Genomic DNA, 22,820 nt, shown 5'->3' with positions numbered 1-22,820 from the left:
ATTGGAGCTTTATCTCTAGCCTTAAGAGCTGTTGGACTTCATCCAGAGTCCCTTGAGCAGATATTAATTACTTCATGCAAAATCCCACGAGCAGATATTATCTACTGGAGGTCATCCCCTAATGAAAGCCCTTACTCCAGGAGGTAGCTAAATTTTCGACCACAGAGTCGCTCGATTCCGTGGATCACGTGGAAGCCAATCTTTCCTCATTAGATTTACCAGCTACGTCTTGTAGATCATTGAAGAAGATGTCGCCATTATGGGTAACCTAAGAGGTAGAAAATGATCCTTGGCCTTCTCAGCGTCTTTCCCTAGCACCCCCGAGGTCGGGTTAAGAAGAGCCTGTTTTCGGGCACTTCCAACTGTACCAGTTGGAAGTGCTCTTCAGAGATTTGTTACGAGACACTGTTTGAGGCGCGTCTTCGCCCTTAGAGCCCGTTCCAGCTTTAAATACCCACGGTTCTAGTGAGATTTGTGGTTTTCTAATGGTTGCTGATTTAGATCAGTTAAGGTTAGTAAGTCAGAAATATTTTATTTGCAGCGTAGAATGGTACCCATGTTAGGACTAACCCGAATCAATATCACGAGGGAAACTCTTGGGAACTCGCAAGGATTTCCCGTAAACCCAATAATTTGTTTAAGGCTGTAACCTTTCATTGCTCATTATAAATGAGAATATTATAATTCTGAACGTGTTTATCATGTTTTGCTATATTAAAATTTTAATTCTTTAATACCATTTCCTAGGAACCCATAATACGCAAACGCATCGTCAAGAATCACGTACGAACATACTAATAGCAAGGCCAAGCCTTGCTATTAGCAATGTTCAGGTTGACCCAACACTCTTGAAGAACATTACAAATTTCCTTAAAAGCGCAATTCTTTTAAGATGTCAGAATCCCATATTGAAACGGTAAACATGCTTTATTTGAAAATTTTGGAATTATTGGGATATCTGCAAATTTAATCAGAGATTCTTGTGGGTCGAATGCCGACAATAACTTCGCAAGGAAAAACCCTTCTGGAGAATTTTCATTGATTCTCATAAAACCTATATGACGAAATCTGTATGACCATTGAAATAGTATCTCTCTGATGTTCCCATTTCTACAAATTTTTCCTCAAAATCCCACAAATGCATTTAAAGAAAGGTCACTTCATAAACGAATCATCTGGAAATATTCTAAGAATTATATTTTTTGAAGGGAGAATGATCCTGGAAAGCAAAAAGACATCAAAACGATTGAAATCTTCCCATATAAGGCAAGTGTACTATTTTCAGATTTTCTGTATATTACTTCTGAATATAACCGCTCATGCGACTTAGCCAGAATTTTAACCCCCTGCAAATCAATTTTTTTATAATTTCCAGGTTACTGCTGTTAGCCTCGCATAAACGTAATTTTCCCAAGAAGTCTGCTTGAAAACTTAGTCATTGCTCATGGAAAAAATACAAATTAGGCATGAAATTAATAGCGAAATCATAAATTCGTTAAACTTTCCAAGTTATTCATGACAACCTAAGTATAGATAGATAAGAGCGTGATGTGCCCAAAAAGTTTCCTTGGAATGTGATTTTTATTTGATTTAATAAATACACCACAAGAACGCCTCTTCCTGATTGCATTGAGCACGAGGATGTGTGAACGAGCATGTAACCATTTTCAAGAACCTCGAAGATTATTGATTTAGTTTAATTTGATTTGAATGAGTATATATTTTTTAACTAATAAAAAAGTGTTAAATTGCATACGTGATGTGAACCATGAAAAATATTATTTGTTGCAGGTACATGTACAAGAAGGATAATTGAACAATATATGCACAGCCGAGTATTATTACACAACCGCAAGTAATCATGTTAATCAAACTACATAATATTTCCGTATATTTAGAGTTGTTTTAGAAATATTGTTTAGGAGTGTTATTTAGTTACACAGTTTTAGAAATTTCTGAGAATACCAGCCTTATGTTCAATAAGTCGCAAGGTGACTGTCCCTCGCTCTTGTACACGCCACTGACCTATAAAAATTTGTTGCACCACAGGACTGTTGTCCCATTTAAATTCTTATTATGACTTTCGTTTTTGGCTGAAAATTAATTAATGGACTGCCACCACATGATCTTATCTCTTACAGGAACATTACGACATCTAAAAAATCTCATAAACATTTTTTTTAAACTAAGCGAACCATATAGTTAGTGGTACTTAGCACCACTAACATTTTTCAATGGAACTTCATTGCTGTTCAATTCTTTGTAACATGTCATGTCACGTTCATTATGCTTATTGACTGCGTGTTCTAATAATCGATAGGGTCAATGATTATCTCATTATTCGCTTTTACCTATCTTAGCCTTGCTTCCGTCAACGTTTGCATGACGCTAATTACATGAGAGTCGATTTATAATTTTGGTAGCTGGTAAAAACCCATAACGAGTGTCTCTATTAGTACGGCCTGCAAGGAAACATTTTGCTTTTAGAGAGGAATGATCATTTGCGTCAAAACGATTGAAATTTTGATGTAAACTTTCGTTTTTACGTTCCTACACCAGATAACGTCATCTTTAGTTGTTGTAGCTCGTGTATCTTTTTGTACTTTTCAGGACAAGGTCAAGGTTTAGGACCCAAGTCGTGCGGTTACCTGAAATTTCGAAAAAAACACATTTTGGTGGTTTGTACAGTTACATGACTCAGTTATTACCTACTTACCAGGGGAACGTTTATGTTTTTATGACATTTATACTGATAATACTATTGGTACTTTACATCCTAAATTTGTCCTGGCAGCTCCACCCAGGGGGCATCTTAATTACTCTGTGAGAAAATCGTGAGAAATGGTAAAAATTGCGCTGTTATATTTACCATTATATATACATTTTCATTCAGAAACAATTTAGTAATTTTTTATAATGAGATTTGGATCTACTTTATTGGGCAAATAACCAAGCCCCATGAGTTCCTCTCTGAAAAACTATTTCTGTGACGAAATCGTGAATGCCCAACAAATGGCAAGTACAACGTATGCTATTAAAAACGAGAGCAGAAACTCAAATCCATCAAACCTCGTCAATCATCTTCAACTCGTCAGAGGCTCTAATCTCAAGGAAAACTTTTGGAGTAGTTTAAGCGTGGGAGATTCGAAACTCCACCAATAGATTTCCTGGAGGAGCGCCCAACTCTCAGAGTTCTCCCTCGGGTTACCGAAGCAGATAGGGGTAAGCCCAGTCAAACGACCATCCACATACGACTGGAGGACAAGGGGCATTGGGGATTAAACTGGGGTACTAATGCACTGCAAAAACTTTGATGCTTTGAGACCAGAATATCCTGGTCTCAAAGCATCAAAGACCTATCAGTAGTCTAAACAATCCAAGCTTTGTTGTGATTCCAGAAATATCAATAAAAATATCGTTGAGAAATAAAAAATTGTCGGATAAAAAGGACTATATGGGGATTACTTACACTTTTTAGATTTAGATTGGGAATAGACGAAATTACTCGCAAAGGACTAAATCCGACAAATTACCTAACAGAGTAAAAAAAAACTTTTTGGAGATTTCCAGAATAACTTTAATTTAGAAACGGAAAAATGGCGACAAAATGTAAGCGATAGTCCCAAAATTCTTTAGGTAATAGAGAGGCAGATCTCAGGAATGTTTCGAATCAATGTATCAGAAAAAAAACTCTTAAGGCTCTCCAGAAACATTTCTAAGGACTCGAAGGAAAATTCCTCAAATTGTTTCAGGGAATATTAAACTTATCCAAAAGTACCAAGAGAGTAGTTTGTTGAAAAGCCAAATGGATTACCTAGAGAAAATTCCTCTCAAGTCTTTCGCAAATCCAGGGATCGCTCGGAAAATGTTTTCGAATAAGGTTTCTTACTAAACTTGAGAAGTTTCTGCAGCAGCATTTTGACTTTCTAACGTTACTCAAGTTTTCGAATTCGATTCTTCAAATATCCTGAGGAATTTGTTTCGGTTCTTGAAGATTTTGCAATAACCTGGAAATAACTACTTAGATGAACTTGAAAGAGCTTTTTGTCAGGTTTAATCTAGTTTTGATTGTATCTTCTACAGTATTTTTCTAAATTTTTCGTAAATTTTCTCCATGTTATGGTTAAAGAAAGCACATTTAGGATTTCCTCAGGTAGCTCAATAAGTCACGAGTCACGTTCTCTCGACAATAAAAAAAATTGTAGTGGCCATCCTTATTACATATATACAGCAAGTTTCCAATTCCAAACCATTACAATCCTAATTTCTTTAGTGTTTCAAAATAACAGATATTCGGGGGGGGATTATGGATCAGGGTCTTTATTTGTCATATATGAATCATAATTAGAACTTCCAAAAAGAGCGAAGAAATGTGATTCTTAAACTATAACGGGTTTGGATCAGACATTACAAGTCAAAAGAAAGTGAATCTGCTATATATGAAGAAATACAAATTCATAATTTTTTTTCTTTTTTCAAGTAATTATTGAATTTTCTCGATCCTTCCACTTAACTTTCATTGTTACCTTCGGGTTTTCCATGCCATTTTAAAACTTCCTGGATAAATTGATTGATTTGTTGAAGTAGAGAATATATACAATTTTGTTATGAGTTTCGAAAGTTGTAAGAAACTATTTCCTCAATTTTCAATTTTCATTGGCTGCAACATAAGAAGCTTACTTGTGCTGACGTGTAAAAGTTAAACATTACACAACTTTCTTAACAATACAGTACATCAACTTTAACGATTATTACTTGTTCTATAAGCTGCAGCGTACATAAAAACGTTTTAAACTTTTTAAAGATACATTAGCGACACATTACGTAATCGATAAATATCCTCGTGAGACACTGATAAAAATAGGGATGACCCTGGCTAGAAATACACTTTTCGAAATACAGCCACCAGATTGGCTATTTTTCGGAAAAGCAACGGAGGACGATACTTTTTATCGTAAGTCTATGAATTTTATCAGAACTCCGAAAAGTGACATTTTTCTGTGCACTTACGGGAAAAATGTAAATAGGTTCAGTAAATACGGTTAGCTAACTAGAAGACACTCATTTTACTCATCGGGCTCGTCACTTTCTTCGAATTTTTTCTCGTATATATTGAAACAGAATAAATAGAACGAAATACATTAAAAAAAGCTAATAAGAGTAGAAAAGAGTCGAACCATCAAATATGCGATTTCCTCACGCATTTTACAAGCAAAGAAAAGCGCTATTGTAAAATGCCATTATTGTTAAAACATCTTTCCAAAGAATTGGAAATTATAAATTATTTCCATTTTTACGTTTCCAAAATTATCCAAGTACTGCGATTTTTTAACTTTGAAACTAGAGCGTTGTTCAAAAACTAATTCTTACGCAACTTTGCCACTAATTAACCAGCGCTGTATCTTTTATGATTTCCGAAATTCCAATGGTGAATTTCAAATTTGGTCCACCGTGTATTAATTGTTTGTTACTGTTGTTGAACGTAACAAATACACAGAATTGTTGGTCATCAAACGTATACACGCGTACACCTTAATTAACACCCGAAGACAAAGAAATACCTAATTGTTTTATAACTATAAAACAAATTGAAACATGTTTTTCGATGACATCAAGTCAAATGAACGGATAAAAACCGTGAACTAAAAACTGTTTATCGTGTCTATGACTCAAAATAATGATAATTTGGTAAACCCGATTACAGGTATTGAAAACATTTCTTTAAATTTAAACGCACTGCTGATCTTATTAAATAAACTGAAGAAACCGGCCTAAAATATTTATTATTCCCAATTCCAACAATTCTATTAAGATACCTAGTTAACAACAATATGATTTTGACCTTTCTGAATGTTAATTAAAGAAACCACTTAAGTTTTCAATTCAAATTCCACATGTAGAATTTATACATATCATCATAAAGATATTTTAGGGGGCGATGGTACTCAGTAAAATAATAAAAAAATGCAAAGAAACCCACGGTTAAAAACGCATCATTTTCGATATACAGAGTGGCAAAGGTTCACATTTTTTCTCATGTTTTGCGTTTTTCTCACGTACCTTGAGTTAAATTTTCGCAATTTCGTACGCTTATTTTCTTTAAGACTATAGAGGGTGTTATGTTTTCTTGCGTCACGTACATGTTTGATGGTTTGTATCTTTTTTCGGGATCCCCTATGTAAATTTCGATATCAAATTTAAATTCCTTCGTCAATTCTTGAGTTTTTGGTCTGTTGCAGTATTTTCGTATCTTTCACCGTTATCTTAGAATTGGCAAAAATATTTATGGATGCAAATTGAGAAAGTCCATTCTACATATTCCGATCTGTAATCTACGATGCGATGGCTGAGTTTCAGTCATTTTAATCATTTTGCTTTGATTTTTGACATTTTGCATTTTCCAAAATTTCATGATGTACGCAAGAAAACGCTAAATATCTGAAAAAATGTGAAGCTTCCCCGCCCGGTGTATCAAAATGATGCGTTTTTGACCATAGGCCTATTTAAATCTTTTTAGTATTTTGCAAAGTACCATCGTCCCATTAAAATATCTCCATGATAATATGTTACACCCCGTATATTCTCGACTACACGGTCCATAGTACAGTCGAGGGATATTTTACCCCCTTGTATTTCCATTTTGTCAGTCTTTCACAAACACCTCATTTTACTCCTCTTCACTAGATGACTGGTAAGCTAACTGATCATTCCACCAGTCCTTGATCTCCTGTATTGCATTGCTCTGCTTGGGAATGGATGTCGTTTTGTTGTTTTGTATCTGCTATGAATAATTATATGAAATTAAAGAGCAAAAAAACATCACAATTGTCAGATCTAAATCTTCCTAGATGCTCAGAATGATCAAGCAAGATAGCATTTACCTCTCTGGGAATTTTACTTTGCTCACTGTCGTTTAAGTGAATAACATTTTTGTTGACGGGTGGATTGGGCCTCACTGTATTGTTCTTCTTCTTGGTTTGTTGAACTTTCTCTCTTTCCTGTCTAGCTGAGGGATCCGATAAGGTTGGGGCTAGGTATTTTCGCCCTTAAGAATAAAGCCTGACATGTACATTAAATGCAAAAAAAACTCGTCATTAATAGATTTCAGTGTATATACGATCAATTAAAATAATAGGTCATTTAAAGTTGATATGTATATTAGCAATTTTCCAATTAATTAACCATTTAAAGTTAATTATATACCTCCCCAGAAACCATGTATTTTTGGCAACTACTGAACGAAATGTTAGAATTCGCAAAAAACTTATATAATGAAAAATAATCTACTGATTTTTTGGCTTTTTTGGATTTTTTCAATGTCAGTGAATGATGATTGAGTAAGCTTACCTGAACCGCTTCCAATGCTATCCGATCTAGGCAAATTAACAAGCTTTTGCTTCCTCGTAACAGGCGGTTCATTTTCTTTGGTTTCAACTTCCTGTTCTTGCTCCTTTTCTGCTACAGGCCTATTGATTCTGGCTTCTTCTAGCTGTTCTGGCGTGGAAACCACTTCATTCGTCGCTCTTAATCCAGCTATGAGACTGTTTTGCTGTTTCTACATACCAGATAAAATGAAGAAATGAATGAAAAACATAGAAATAAAAAACGCATAAAAGAACTACGTAAAAAAATTCTCTGGATTTAGATCAAATTATAGTACCTTGTTATCTATCACTGTTAAATCGAAATATCTCTTTTAGCTGGATAAACATGCAATGCAAGGGCAAACTGTGGTTTTGATTTAGTATTATTTCAAGGTCAATAGCGATAAAGTTCATTGAAAGAACATCACAAGTTCAATTTGTGAAGGCTAAATGAATTGAAATACCATTGCACTGACGATAGTCTTTGAATGCGAACAACATATTGATATAGGTTTCATGTGTTTTTTTTTGCGTCGATAAGTGATAACGACCAAGAAGACTAAGAATAGAATATCAAACAAGGAAATCAAAATAACTTACGTCAAAGATGGTTGAACATTTAATGAAATATTATGTGCTGCATAAAGAGCGACCCAAAATGAATTTAAATGCATTTACAGACAACAGTGGGAAGGGAAAAGGAGGCCCAAAATCAGGCCTCCTTTTACCTTCCTAAATATTTTTGTCCTCCATCATCCGCTGAACGAAATACATTTCTGGAAACCTTAACTCTGTGACAGTTCTGACAAGTGTTTTCGAGATCAAAACATAAAACAAAATATGAAAATTTATGCTGTAGTAGAATTTTCAGGTTTCCCACGCATCTATTTTTTCGATTTCTCAACCTGGACGAATTGTAATAATGTTCAAACGCAATAGTAATCGAAAGAGATCTACTTACACTTGTCGATCTTATTTTCTTTAAGCACCCTTCCAGCCAAGTTCGGATGGTTTGCTTTGCCACCTCTTCTTCTATTGCATACTCAAATTCTTCTCTTGCCAATAACTCCTCCAGCTGCAATGCTTTCCTTATATCAACACTTCTGTATGACAACATGCTGAAAATAGAATTCATACATTACCTATCATTATCAATTCGTTTTTATCAGTTTTTAAAATATATTGAAGAATATAATCACGGAAGAACCTGTATAAATATGTAAAATAATAAAATTCAGTGAAATCAGTAAAATCAGTAAAATGTATAATCAAATTATAAGCTTAAAAAAAGTCCTATAACTGAGTTTGGCTGAAACAACCCCTTAGGCTGCAGATTTCTTGCTGCAACTGGCAACGTTGTGCACCCAGATCCATTCAATTTTCTATATCTGGCACTTTCCAACATTTTCAACATTCCATTCAATAGCACATTTTGAAACGAAAGAGAGACGCGACGTTGCCATTTCGTAGTCAAGTAAGATTCGATTACTTTCATATTTTGACAAATCAGTATTGTTACTTTGATTAGTAGTTGGGAGCCAAATACCTTAGAACAATATCGTTTCAGTGTTACGCGAGATAAGAGAAAATGTTCTAAACTCGTTTTTTGCTTTTTTTTCAAATTTCGTCAAATTAGGAATACATTTTTTTTGTTTGGTGATTTACATCTTGTTTGTTAAAAATATGTAAAACCTTATAAGCCATACTCACTTTAACACATCGTGAAATGTAACATCCTCCCCATTGTGCAGCCTGTCCAATTCATAGCACATATGCTTAAACAGGACTCGATCCTTTTGAGGATCGACCTCTAATCTACCTTTCAGAAGCCGAAGAATAAATTTTACCTAAAGAAATAAGGAGTACATAAATTTCAGATCAAATACATAAAATCAAGCTCATTTCGTTTTCTTCAGATGGAGAATCTCTCATCTCTTAAGATGTTCTTAACTTGAATGAATCACTTACCCTCTTGACTGGTATAACTCCTCGTTGATGAATATCAACAACATTCCAGGTATTCTGAAAGTTTCTGATATCAGCATAAGATAATAAAGCGTCTTCTTCGTTAGAGTAAAACAAGGAAAAGTTCTCCATTATAATAGCTGCAAGAGGAAATTAAGAATTCTGAAGATTTGAAGAAAAGATTCGGCTTGGGGGAAAACTTACCCACCAAGAGATTTAAGACGATATAAGTGATTATGACATAAAACGTGCAAAAATAAATGAGAGATCCCATGAAATTTCCGCAATCAGTTTCCCAATAATTAGCTGCAGGAGTACAATAAGGAGGTTGTATCATGCAGTCATGCATAATTTTATTCCAATCCTCTCCAGTAACAATTCGAAATAACATTGCAACTCCAGTGACAGGAGACTGGAAATTTGCCCTTCTAAAAACGTATTTTTAATATTTCTTTATGATGTGCTTTGAAAGTAGCACCTCCCAATGCCTTCTCCATACTTCACAGTACCAAACAATATAGTGCCAGCTAAAGCGTAAAAGAAGACAAGCAGGAACATGCCAAAGATAATGAAGAAACTCTTGCATACAGACACTCCAACGGTCAACATCAGCATTTTAAGAGTGGCATGTTTTCCAGTTATGGTGAAGAATCGAAGAACCACCACCATGAATCCGATAAAATATGTTAAATCATTCTAAAAATTAGATTTTTTTTTTGTTAAAGTTAACAATTAACATTTAAGCCTAATAATAGAGCTTTCATTGGTAGGATTGAAAGCCAGTTGATTCGTTTAAGAGCTTCGTTTCAAACATATTTGATTTATATTAAAAGTTAAAGCAGAAAATATCTTCAAGACATCTTCAAGAGGTCTTCTGGGAAAATGACATTTAAATTATAACAAAGTCGATATATATCAGAAGAGTTGAAATTTGCAGATATTATTTAAATAAAAGAATATATGACCCGCCCCTGAGTATTCTCAGAAACCATAATTAATACGAAACCACACCCACAAAGAAAAAACACAAAATGTGTAACTTTACGTCGAATTTGACAAATTTTCCGTTCTTGTATCTCGAACTGGAACCTCAAATTTTCATCTTTTCTACCTGAAATCTTGAAATGAATGAGACAAAGAAAAACTTATGAAGGAAATAGTGTGCATGGAAGAGACGCAGGGAATTATTGGTCTTAATTATTTTTTCTGTAAACGCTTTAATATTTTTCCTGTCAAATAAACCTTTACAGAAAATTTAAAAAACTTTATAAAAATTAAAAAATATATATATTCACATATACAAGTATTAAGACGATGATGGTGGCATAAAATCGAAACGTCAGATACAAAAATCTTAAGGCGCCATATCAAAGGACGAGAAGCGTTTTTATTATTATTTTAAAATATCTTTTCAATCAAAGTCAGTAAATAACAAAAACGATTTTACAAATTATCAGTTTTTTCTCAATATTTCTAAAACTCCTAGGAATTTTTTAATTTTAATCTAAAAACCGCGTTTTGTTATGTATTTAATTCCGTAACTTCGCCCGATTTAACTACCGCTTGATCTTTTATAGTTTTCGAGATCCCAGTGATGAGCTTCAAGTTGGAACAACCCGGTAAGCCAACAACGTCATTGTGTACTCTGTAAAGCCGCTTCATTTCGATGTTTTGGTACTTACTTTGAACATGATATGGAAGAACATCCAAATTACTCCAACAACGGTTACAAATAAATCATATCGGTTTCTCCTCGATTGGAGGTAACCTCGGGGAGTAAATGCGATATTCTTCATTATAACCTCCCCCAAAAATATGAGAGTGCAAATCATCGAAATTGTGACTAAAGTGTCGGTTGTTGGATCATTCTTTTCCCACTGTAAATTGAATACATTTTAATGAACAATTTTGAAAAGAGGAAAAATATAGAAATGGCATCTATGGAAAAGACAACAGCTGCAAAAAATATGACTCACTGAGACACTGAGCAGTGCAGAATTGACTAACACCAAAATAGCAATACTCCTCTTAAACTTCAAATTCTGAGTGATATCGTAGATGAAAGCCCTAAATTTCTTCCCATCCGGTCTGGGCGGTAGATGCAAGGGCTGGGCAATTTTCAACCTCTTTTTTAGGTCACACCATCTTCTTTGATCGACTGTCAGCAATGCTGTTCCTCGATTTTCCGAATAGTTCGCAATAACCACACCTACGAACAGCGTCAGTCCTATCATACATCCCAGGAAGATATAGATGTGGATGTAGATGGCGTGAACCTGGAAACAGTCCTTGGTGGGTTCAGGTCAGATTGTTATGGAATTTACTCACTGGACCAAGGGACTTAATTAAAATGTCCCTGACATCTAACCACCCTTTGAAAGACAGGACTTCGAATAAAGTCAACATTGCATCGCCTATATTGTCGAAGTTGAATCTTCTAGGATTTGCCCTAACATTGTTAGAAAAAAACATCAAGACGCAGGAAAGAATATCTTTGAAATTAGTACCATACTCGAGGTACCAGGATTTGAGGATAAGTCTCATTTTCCCCGGGCTGCACTTTCATTTTTGTGACAAAAACCCTCCTCCAAAATATACCATGACAGTCCTCTCTTCTTGTGATGTTAGGGTCGTTGCATCTGGCCAACCTCCCCCCTAAAACAGCCCGTTCAAACATCCACTATACCTATCGCAGGAAATTAGGTACCATACAACTGCACCCCGTAGCTGGCGAATATAAATATGAGCAAAATAAGCAGAGTAGAGACCAATAAAATTTCTTTAAAGCCCCTGCATAGCTCATAGACAACTTTGCTCATGTGAGGGACAAGGGTGAAAATCCTTAGAGGTCTTAGGCAACGTAAAATCATCAGCAGTTGAGCGCCGGAGTTGGGCGGAACACTCTTTGGCATCCAGCACAGAAACGTTAAACTCACCTAAAACTTTTCCTTATAGCACAGAAACCTTTGATCAAGGGGACCTACGAGATAGATAAACACATCCAGAACTGCAGCCGCGTCTTTGACGTAAGCTTTGGGGGTAAAGAACAAGCCATCGGCTAAGATTTTCAGGGCCAGCTCCATGCTCATGAAGATGACAAATCCGTACTCCGCCACCTGTAGACTGGGGTTCTCCATTACGCGGTAATGGGGAGTTTCGAACATCATTGAGAGACAGGACAGTGTGGTCATGGTGATCATCACCCAGTCCAAATACGTAACCAAACTCAAAAAATTGCTGAAATTTATTTAAGGCTAAGATTGATCCCCGGGCAGCAATCTGAGAGTTACATTTCGTCGTTCATGCAGCCAATAAGTATACGGTCCTATTTAAGTTGTACGGGGTACATGTGAGGGAGGGTGTGTGTTACGGGGAGTACCACTTGAATAAGACCGAATTTAAGCCACAAAAATCCATGCATGAAGTTTATGGTCACGTCACATAGTATGTTGTGCATCTAGTGAAGAAACGAACGTGTGCTCGGCTGATGATGAAAATTGTTAGGCGAGCTGAATATCAGTTCGTCGTTAAGTAGTCGCGGACAAACGCTATTTTTCCACGTGCCATGGACTATTTTTTACGTGCCCCTAGATTATTCAGATCTTAACTTAAATTCCCAGGATAACAAAGCCTACTAAAATGTCAGTGATGGTGCAAAAATACATTTTTTAGGCGCCTCGTTTGAAAAAAATGTGCATTTGTCATGTGGATAGAAAAACCTAAAAATTGCTCACTGGAGAGTTTTGTACTGGACTTTTCTCTCTTTCCCTGTAAGAGGATCTTTCAGCCTGGCATCGTATCGAGCATACACTATCAATTGGCAAAACTTCCGGAATCTGCTTTCTCTCGGAACTGCGAACAGGGGGGTGTCGAAAAAAGGATGGTTTTCACGCAAGTCTTCCTCTCTCTGATTCCTAGATAACGCAATGTAAATGCAAAAGAAGTAAAATACCTAAACCTTACCTCCTCATTTCTGCTTGCTGCCTCTTGGCCTGCAGCAGTTTAATGTCCAAATCATGAGGTCTAGCCCTGGCTGAGGTCACTCGATTAACCCCAATGTCTCCATTCTCCATGAGGTGCTCGTAGGTTTGCTTCAGTTTAATCGAGCCAGATCTAACTGAACGTCTGATCGATCTGGATCCGAATCTACGACCAAAATACAATTGCATTGAACCAGAATGTCGCCCAATTTCTCCAGACACGAGAGACTTCTCTTGTCAATTTGTGCTCTAGAGTGTCTTAAGTTTGTTCTTCTAGAGCTAAATCGCTTTTACTTCTAGGGGATCTACAGAATTTTGGCATGCCAATGATTTCACTACTCAGTGGAACTAAATTTTGGTAGCCAATTAGTTCGAGTCACTCACTTCTTATGGTCAATACGTAACTGTTTCACACTGTTTACAGTCCCTTGAGGTTTTAGGGGTCCTTTGCTACCCGGAACGGGGATGATGGAGGAATCTCCCAGCATGAGCCTTTGATTGTTCGAATCGCTGGAAAATAAAGATAATACGATTTCGACTTTTGCACCATAGCACGAAGTGGGCAAGAAATTTTAGGCAGATTCTAGACAGCAACGATTATTAGCATTATTATTGAAATTCGAGTCATTAAGCGTTGCTCTGTAACCTTTAAAATCTTAAATGGAAAGGTGTGGGGGGGAGGCAAATATCGTATTTTAAAAGCAATTGAATTCCTTTTGTTATGAGATCTTCCTCATATTACTTGGTCAATAAATAAAATGCACAAAAAAGGGTATTCATAATAGTATTTTGGAATTTCACTTGACTCTTCGAAAAACCTCCTATTATCAATTTGTTTCTCGGAAATCCAGATGAATTAGGAGTAGAGGTCATTAGTAGCCCTCGAAATCTCCTGACTTGTTATCACTGGACTTGTTTTTGTGGGAGCATTTGAAATCTCAAGTTTATGCCACCAAACTCAATTCTTTAGAAGACCTGCGGCTATGAATAGTGTACGAGTGCCAACAAGTAACTACCAAAATACTCCATAATGTTCGCAAACATTTCGAACAGTGCCTTTATAATTGCATGAAGGTTGGAGGTGGACATTTTCAACATTTACTTTATTGACACAGGTGGCAAGAAATTTTGTTACTTTTACATTTCATTCCATTATTTCTCATTAACTTCTCAATCACTTCGAATGAGGAAGGTCCTAAAACGAAGGAAATTCAATTCCCTTTAAAATAAAATATTATTCGCTTCCCTTTCCATTTAAGATTTTAAGGGTGACAGCCACCCCTTCGTAGGGATTGGTGCAGAGGAGGTGTAAATATGTAAAAAATGTGTCTCATTGAAAAGAAAGGTTTACGTATCCAAATCAATTTTCATTTATTCGTTTACAAGAAAAAAATCTGAGAGGAATCTTTTCAGTGCGCCGCCCTGTATATGTACGTACATACATATGCATATATGTGCCATATATGTATACAATATAAGAGTTGTGTATGACTAAATTTTTCTGATGTACTTAAAGAGGGCCAGCAATGAGCTTTCAAATAACATAAATTAATTTATTAAAACCCGATGCAGTCTTTCCTAACTACAAATTTACGAATCTCAAAAATTAAAGGTCAATATTTGTCCTTATTTAAAGAACCTTTAAAGCGAGGTATTCACTGTGGCAAAATCATCGTCAGTGTGAGAAGTTCTGAAATGAATACTGTGAAATACAGTATTTTTCGTCTTAAAGTAGTATGAAGGAGAATTTTCACTGCAATAAAAACAGGAACTGTTCGATGGCCCTCTAACAATTCTTCTGATAGGAACAGTTTCTGGTATATTTCACTTGGCTCTAAATAGTAATTTTATAAATATCCCCAAAATGTTTTAACTTGATCTAACTTGCCTAAATGATGAACTAGAGGGAATTATCAGGAAAAATACATGTAGCCCAAGGATTACTACAAAAATTTCATTTCAAAAATTACCTAATAAAGTTGAATCGGGAAAAGTACATAGAATACCGGCTTAAATCCTCTTACAGGATGAAAACTTCGGTAGCTACAATACTAACCTTATAATATGGGACACGGTGGTCTTCTTCAGCTTAATATTCACACTTCGAACTTTGGGCAACCTATTTAAAATATTCAAAGGCCGTTGCTTTCTGTATACAATCTTGGAATCAAACATCTCCTCAGCTGTAAGCCTTTTAATGCCGGTTTCAGTATTCTCTTCATCTTCCGTTTCGTAGACAAATTGTCTCATAAAACTTTCTCGTACCTGTAAGAAATATTAAAATGCAACAGAAAAATCAGTGCATAACTAAAACCTTAGGAAGATTGAAATCCGATGGAACTTTGTGCAAGGTCACCATTAGAGGACTATCGGGAAACTTCTCAAAAATCCTCAATCTAAACGGTAAAGTCTCCTTAATTTCAGCACTTTGCTCTCGATACTTCAGCTGCTTCAACTTCTTAATATCTTCATCCAACTCCAGATTATCCAAAATAACCGCTACGAACAAACTTAACACAATCTGAAACAAAGATCACATCTCGAAGATTTTAGAAATTCCGCATAACACCAAACCCACCAAAGTAACGAACAAATGGTACATGATGAAGTAAAAAGCCACCCAAGGGGCAATCATGGAAGGTGTTCTATACATCGTTTCATCCATGACCTCCACCCAGGCCTCTTGGGTCAAGATTTGAAACATGGACATGAAGGCTTCGGAAAAAGTTTCGAACTTTGTGAAATCCAGGAAACAAAAAAGTTGCATGGAGACGCTGGACGATATAATCAGCAAACACATAGTGAATATTATGAGACTGCCCAGTTTCTTGCCAGGGCCGAAAATTTTGTAGACAAAGTCCTCCAAGAGAGGAGAGGCTTTGATTAGACGCACTACCCTGAGGACCTGAAAGAATGTGAATCCTGTCATGTAGAATCCTGAAAAGAATTCATTAATAAGTTTATGAAGATTTTTTAGTTGGAGGAATCACCAGGTATGACGTGGATGGTAGTCCCCATTGCGCATAACAGTTCGAACTTGTGGATGGAGTGCTTCCAATAGCCCCTCCATCCAAGGCACCATATTTTAAAAATCGCCTCCAAGTTAAACAAAACAGTAAATCCGAGCTCCAAAAAATAGTACTTCTCATAAAACACCTCCCTGGGCGTTTTATCATGCTTGAACCTCATCGAAGCGGTTACCACAGCATTAGCCAAAATAACCCCCATTACCAAACTGCGGAAATAGGGGCTTTGCAGTATTTTCTGGCAGAAATCCGGCGCCGTACTGCCATGCTTATTATCATCAAGGGTAACCAACTTCCAACCCCGATCGTCCCCTACTAGAATCTGGAACAATTCTTGGTGCATAGCAGAAAATCAAAAAAGGCATTAGCTTACCTGTGAAGCAGAACTATTACTAATTTGTCCCCGGATACCCCACATTTGCTGAAATTGCACTCGCATCTCGTTGAATGTCTCAGTAATGACGGCTATGAAGACATTTTTGACCAGCCAAGCCAAAAAGAAGATGAGAGTACTGAAATAGGAGACAGCCATCCAGGCTGGTAATGAATCTATTGATCTGTACATTATAAAGACCCAGCCTTCTTGAGATGCTGCCTGGTATACTGTGAAGATGCTGGTGACTGTAAGAAAACAAAAAAATTTATGCATTTTGAAAAATTAAAATTTTGTTTATTTGATCCCATTCAGTGAGCAATTTTCAAGATTTTTCTAAAGTTCTGGAAAATAGCAACTTTCTATTAACCTGAACTCAACAGAAAATAAGTTACTATAATTAGACACTTTTACCTTTTATTTCACCGAATTTTACTTACCAAATTCATCGAATCCATTGAAACCGATAATATACCTAGAAACTCCTTCCATTTTCATACATTTCATTCCTATTGAGCACTGATACCCTGAGGTCGGATCTAGAGAACAGAACGTGTCCGGAATGGCTAAACTATTTATTGTTACGTCCCTGTGAATAATCCATTTATTAGCTTGAAATTCGGAAAATTCTAAAGTTCAATATGTACTTAGGTTCCTTGGTACTATTAATAACACAATGGTTTTTCAATTCGCCAAAAAACTGGACGCCAAGCAACCCGTAGAGGGACATGAAGAACAAAAAGAATAAGGTAACGTTGTAGATTTGCTGACTTGATCGTCTAAAAATTACACAAATTTCCACTGAAAATCCTCAATTTTATTCGAATGGCGAAGTTTTATTACTTGAAAATTTGGTTAATTCTGGATTTGGGCATGGAGAATTTGAGAAATACCCTCAAAAATCGAATTACGATTAAAGGGCGCGGGGCTCGTATGATCGAAATATAAGAGTAAGCAGGAACAATCCCAATTATTTCGAATACTTGGAGGATGATGGATATCCAGAGAAAGAAAACCATGCTAGCGTCAAACTGGCACCAATGATCTTTGAGGTAAGATTTTTCGCCCTAGAAAAATTCCGCGTTTAAATAACAATAATTAAACGTTAAAGAGGCTCTAACCTTAAGAATACCGCGAATATGCATTTTAGCAATCATTTCGGCGGTAAACAGCAGGGCAACAGCAGAATCAACGGTGATAGTGGCTGTTTGCATGAAAGGGAACAAGTCAAAGGTTTTTGGAGTATTACTGCAGACAGAAGCAAGACTGAGTAACGCACAGCTTCTCATTATACGCCGAACCCATCTCTAAGAGTATGACATAAATTTCATGGGCATTATACATATGATGCCTACCTTATTAACCCATTCGATGTCAGCATTCTCGTTAAAGGCTTCGTCGGGTCCGTAATCAGCTAACACGGGCTCGCCTTTAAGGCTCTGCTTGCGGCCCAGCATCATTTTGAGGCGTTCCGTGATAATTTTGGTAGAAATTTTGTCTAAAAATCACTGTGTTCAAAGTTCAGCTTTAGACGTATACCAAACTTACGCTATTTTTCTAAACACCCTTGATAAAACTCGGAGAAATTTAAATTAGCTTTGCTCGCTCTCACGAAGCCTGATATGAAAAGCTTCACCCAAATATAAAAGACCATACTAGTGATGTTCTTTAATGCTAATAATGCATTTGTTTGCGTTATATTGTCGTTTTTAACACGTACATCTTGGAATATTTGTCGCCACTGTGATTTTCCCGGATCGCTGGGATCCAGATGATATTTAGGTCCAGAACGCGGAAATCAATATTTAGAGCGCGCACCATTGCAAGCTGCGTTCTGAAATCATTTCACTTTTTAGGGGGTTTAAAGGAACAGTGTAGCTCAATTTTGCGACAGAATTTGAATTTATAGACGAAGCTGTTTATGGAAAATATACCTTTATTTTCGAGATATAACTTCTTTTTAATACCAACCTTTCAAACAACCTCTATACTGATTTTAATTAGTTGAAATTTATCCTGCGGATTCGACCTATCAAAATGTTATAAATGTTCATCTCTTTTACCTCCTTTTACCCTCCAAAAAATATTTATAGAGCCCTACTCCCCACGTATGTCTGTACTTACGTATGTACTCCAAAGGAAGACCTTGTTATTTAATAACTCTCAGAATTTAAGTAAACCAACATCGACCTAACTAGATCATATAAGTACCTACCCAATCCATTTTCCTTATATATATCCTGAATTATTTACATTCAAGCATCATTGAAATCTCGACAATCGAATAAATTCGCGAGCGCTTATGTTATAATATAATATAGAGTAAAACTTCATATATTACATTTATTGTGTATTGACCAAAATCTGTTTATCTTAAAAAAAATCAGTTTTCCAGTAAAAGGTTAAGGTCCAATAATCTTAAGAAAACAGAAATTTCTTAACAAAACGGCAATCTTCTGAAAACTTTTGGGAAGATTTTTTCATTCAGAAAGAGAGTTGATATCTAGGAGAACTCTTGGATGTACTGCTCAATAAAACACCACAGAAAGGTTCAAAAACCCAATATATTAATTAATGGGAGCTATGACTATATTCAATTTCAATTGGTCCCTACTAGGACCGACAAGATAAGGCGTCTCGTGCACCGGCTGCAGCGCCGCTGCTGTATTCAACTCAGCAAATGGAATCAAATCATCTATGTTAAGGATTTTATGTTGCGGTGTGAAATGGTGTACTCGCTCTACTACCTCCATTACATGCTCCACACCCCCTTGAACTCCATAAATGAGAACAGAAACCCTTACGCGCATATCCGGCTCTGGGTAGTCTCTGCACGTCAAGGAGAGACGGACTGTTCGGAGAATTTCTTCGGGAACTTCTAGCGTGCCTGAAATAATTCTTGTTTGTGTTGTTTTTCCTCAAAAACCTTCTTCAAAGTTAATTTACCTTGCCACACAATTAAATAACACCGTTTAAAATGTATTCCCTTCGGATAGAGCTCAACCACCCATTCACTTATATTATGTGACTCATGCTCTGCCGCAGATAAATGGGATGAAAATACGAAGGTGCTAGTATGATAACTCTGCAAATTCCAGAAGTTTTCTATACTTAAAGACGCAGAGCAGCTATCTGACGTGTAGAGGCGAGGGGTAAATAAGTGTTTCTCTTTATCATAATATGGTAATAACTGATCAGTGTAGCCTACAAAAAAAGCATTTTCCACAACAGAATCCTTCTAAGAACTCAAATCAAACTAAAAAAATGGTTAAAATAAAATTTTAAAAAATGAAAGAAGTAATAAAGAGATAAATAAAAAAGCTGTAATTTCAATTTAGGATCTCTAGAGTGGGAAAACTCATGAAATTTATTTATCTAAAGTATTTTTTTAGAGCTCTGAAGAGAATTCCCAATAACGTACTGAAAAGCTTGAACGCATATTGTACCTTGTACAATCGGAAAAAAAAACATAAAATGTTTATATTCTTTTGTCCTTACAACTAACCTGAATGGTATTTCATTCCAATGGCCATTCTATCAACAAAGAATTCTTTATGTTGTTTTATTAGAGGAGACAACAAAAGATCTGCCAATTCCCTAGGGGTCATCATTGGAAATCTTATGTGCATCATTATGGACTCCACTAACGTCACATAGTTCTTCAATGAACATTCAGTTCTGTCCATTTTCATTCTTTGCAATTCTAGCCATCTAAATGCAAAGTAACAGAATGTATTCTTTTCAGGTTATGACCTCCTGACTCAGGAAAACAATGAGTTCACTTACCTAACAACACAGTTAAATAGCATCATTTCATTGTGAACGACAACATCATTAGAACTAATAATTTTCAGAAAGGTATCACAGTCAAAGTTGTTATAGTCAGAAGTATTAGCTACAGCTTCAAAATTCCATTTAAAATAATTTCTACAGTGACTAAAAATTCTTGTGTGTCCACAAATACTACTATATTGTAGCCAAGAAGACAATTGATTGTGGTAAGCAGCATGTGGAACATGGCGGCACATATACATTATACAAATTCGTGTTAAACTCTGAAAGAATGTTTAATTCAAACTCAAATTCTGAATATTTTGGCTAGATAGTTTACTTTACCTTAACTAAATATTTATCAGCTAAAGCTAGTATTGGCATTACATTTGTGTGTGTTATAAGAATTTTTCCAGTATAAAAATATTCTAAAAATGTAAAGAATACATTTTCACAAATTGGTAATTCCTGAAGTTCAATGTGGGACTCTCTCCATTCTGACCATGCTGAGTTCATCAGCATTGCCTGAAATTGTATGAATATTTACCAATATTGGATAATAAAAACACAAGGATTTCTAGAAAAAATTTAATTGAATACCTGAAAAACATCACTAGTGGCAGATAGTATAAATCTATGTGCTCCATACTCCTTATTGCCCACTTTTAAGTAAACATCACACATACTTTTTTCTTGCCATAACTTCTTCAAGACTTTTAAAATGTTTTCTGAGTTGTCAATCTAGAAAAAAGCACAGTCGGAAACAGATTCAAAAAAGTAGATAAGAAAAGAAAGTTACAATAAAAATAAAAATTTGAAATAAAAAAAAAGAATCAACTTTGTTGAGTACATAAGACATAGAATAAACAAAAGAGAACAATCAACATGCATCAACAAGAAAATTTGCCTCTATGTCCAATCGCAAGCAAAAATTCCTTTCTGAACCATGTAAATTCCACACTAAACATATCAACATCATAAGAGTACAAGTTAGTAAAGTCACACACCCTTGTCACTGGATCACTAATGCTATAATTAGTTCTATGGAACCATACATGGACAAATTCACACTATATGACTGGAAATTATAGATATTCTGAAACACCATGTTTAAACTGGGCTGCTATACACAATAAAGTACTAAACAATTCTAGTAGGAATTTCATGCATATCTTATTTCAGGGATTAATTAAACAATAAGCACATACAGTAATCTGGCAGTTATCATTGTACTCATCATCCGAGGAAGAGGAGCAAGCACTTCGAGGCTCCTGGGCAGGTGTATCATTGATAATATACATGTGGTCTTCCTGGAAAAACATTCTCAATATAGTAGCGCTGTACCGTTGCAGGAACAATAAATAATGGGCAAGTCAAGGGACATTCGTTCTTGAGAATCCTTGTATCCAAATAAGCAGCAATGGAAGATGAATGATTGTTCCTATATGCGATATTAGCGCTTGAAAACGAATATATAAACAATCATTCTAATGGTTATTATTGTACGTAGAATCTAGATTATTCGAATAACTTCAACAAATTTAGTATTTTGCGTGTTTTCAAAACTGAATTGAGAATTGAGGTTAGGTTGACATCAAGGTCGACACGAGATATCAGAAAAAAACGATAGGTGGCTGTATATGTCAGGGGTTTTCGGAAAGGCAAATGTAGATCCAAATTGGATTGTTCCTTTCAGCCAATTTTGAATTACTCTGATTGGCTAGCTATTATCGGAAATCAATTCGATTGGTTAAAAAATTAGATGATCTGGATCAACAGTGGCACACCAAATGACAGAATAAAAATTCGTACAAACTGTACAACTTTAAATATGGAAACATGTAATAGTCATAGAGTATGGAAGGACATTTAATTTCGAATTTCATTATTTATTGCATATTTGTTATTGTCTTTTGAAGTTTTTCCAAGACATCCGAAATTTAAACTATTCTTCGAAGTTAGAAAGAATGTAACAATAGGTTTGAATTTCCAACATGCTATCAGGTCGTTAACAAAAAGCCGGACATCAATGCTTTCTGTAACGGTCATATTTTTGCCAGACATAGGAAGCCAGGAATAATGGAAATAGGAAATATCGCTGATTACATGAATATCGTTACCTCAATTGCGAATATCAATATGAAGAGATTTAAATTTTCTTCTGAATTTAGACTAGGTAGTAGAAAGCCGTCACCTAACGCGCGTTTCTTCACAATTCATCAAAAACATGAATGATTGATGATTTGACAATTTTAATGAAAAATCGTCAAAGGACAAAACATTCTTAGAATAATCCAGGGAACAACTTTTTGAATTTTTGCCGTATGTTTAATAAACACCC

General features: G+C 35.7%; 2 protein-coding genes across 5 annotated transcripts; both read right to left on the bottom strand.

Annotated features, from left to right (window-relative positions):
- Positions 1 to 5,777: 5,777 nt before the first annotated feature.
- On the bottom strand, positions 5,778 to 18,500 carry na (sodium leak channel non-selective protein na). Of its 4 annotated transcripts, none has more exons than XM_066394890.1 (28): positions 18,257 to 18,500; positions 18,064 to 18,206; positions 17,830 to 18,015; positions 17,552 to 17,775; positions 17,356 to 17,487; positions 17,149 to 17,297; positions 16,709 to 16,956; positions 16,300 to 16,657; positions 15,888 to 16,246; positions 15,624 to 15,830; positions 15,366 to 15,574; positions 13,694 to 13,819; positions 13,293 to 13,475; positions 13,064 to 13,243; positions 12,314 to 12,566; positions 12,037 to 12,265; positions 11,837 to 11,984; positions 11,658 to 11,778; positions 11,306 to 11,605; positions 11,012 to 11,206; positions 9,808 to 10,025; positions 9,534 to 9,757; positions 9,333 to 9,469; positions 9,075 to 9,211; positions 8,326 to 8,482; positions 7,348 to 7,555; positions 6,882 to 7,045; positions 5,778 to 6,778 (listed from the first exon to the last, which is right to left on the bottom strand). In XM_066394890.1, the coding sequence occupies exons 2-28, from the start codon at positions 18,166 to 18,168 to the stop codon at positions 6,668 to 6,670; spliced, it is 5,268 nt and encodes a 1,755-aa protein (XP_066250987.1). In that variant the 5' UTR covers positions 18,169 to 18,206; positions 18,257 to 18,500; the 3' UTR covers positions 5,778 to 6,667. The 4 variants fall into 4 exon arrangements, with proteins under 4 accessions (XP_066250987.1, XP_066250988.1, XP_066250986.1 ...); XM_066394891.1 differs by having other exon boundaries at positions 5,778 to 6,781; positions 13,715 to 13,819; XM_066394889.1 differs by having other exon boundaries at positions 5,778 to 6,781; positions 18,257 to 18,499.
- A 754-nt stretch (positions 18,501 to 19,254) lies between these two features.
- On the bottom strand, positions 19,255 to 22,129 carry Tango10 (transport and golgi organization 10). Its single transcript, XM_066394970.1, has 7 exons — positions 21,688 to 22,129; positions 21,080 to 21,220; positions 20,825 to 21,004; positions 20,495 to 20,763; positions 20,214 to 20,419; positions 19,655 to 19,912; positions 19,255 to 19,595 (listed from the first exon to the last, which is right to left on the bottom strand). Exons 1-7 carry the CDS (start codon positions 21,799 to 21,801, stop codon positions 19,276 to 19,278), a joined length of 1,488 nt encoding a protein of 495 aa, XP_066251067.1. The 5' UTR covers positions 21,802 to 22,129; the 3' UTR covers positions 19,255 to 19,275.
- Positions 22,130 to 22,820: the final 691 nt, after the last annotated feature.

The sequence above is a fragment of the Euwallacea similis genome, chromosome 11 (assembly GCF_039881205.1).
Source record: "Euwallacea similis isolate ESF13 chromosome 11, ESF131.1, whole genome shotgun sequence".
Classification (NCBI taxonomy): Eukaryota; Metazoa; Arthropoda; class Insecta; order Coleoptera; family Curculionidae; genus Euwallacea; species Euwallacea similis.
This window is presented reverse-complemented; position numbering and strand designations above follow the sequence as displayed.

What these genes read in the sequence shown, in the direction of transcription:
- Tango10 (XM_066394970.1), bottom strand. Translation starts at nt 21,801, where the DNA reads ATGTTTTTCCAGGAAGACCACATGTATATTATCAATGATACACCTGCC. An exon ending in ATGATAACTGCCAGATTACT is followed by an intron (nt 21,221 to 21,687) that starts GTATGTGCTTAT and finishes GCTTTTTTCTAG; the next exon opens with ATTGACAACTCAGAAAACAT. An exon ending in CTATTTAACTGTGTTGTTAG is followed by an intron (nt 20,420 to 20,494) that starts GTAAGTGAACTC and finishes CTTTGCATTTAG; the next exon opens with ATGGCTAGAATTGCAAAGAA.
- na (XM_066394889.1), bottom strand. Translation starts at nt 18,168, where the DNA reads ATGATGCTGGGCCGCAAGCAGAGCCTTAAAGGCGAGCCCGTGTTAGCT. An exon ending in CGGATTTCAATCTTCCTAAG is followed by an intron (nt 15,575 to 15,623) that starts GTTTTAGTTATG and finishes TATTTCTTACAG; the next exon opens with GTACGAGAAAGTTTTATGAG. An exon ending in TATGGAGAAGGCATTGGGAG is followed by an intron (nt 9,758 to 9,807) that starts GTGCTACTTTCA and finishes ATACGTTTTTAG; the next exon opens with AAGGGCAAATTTCCAGTCTC.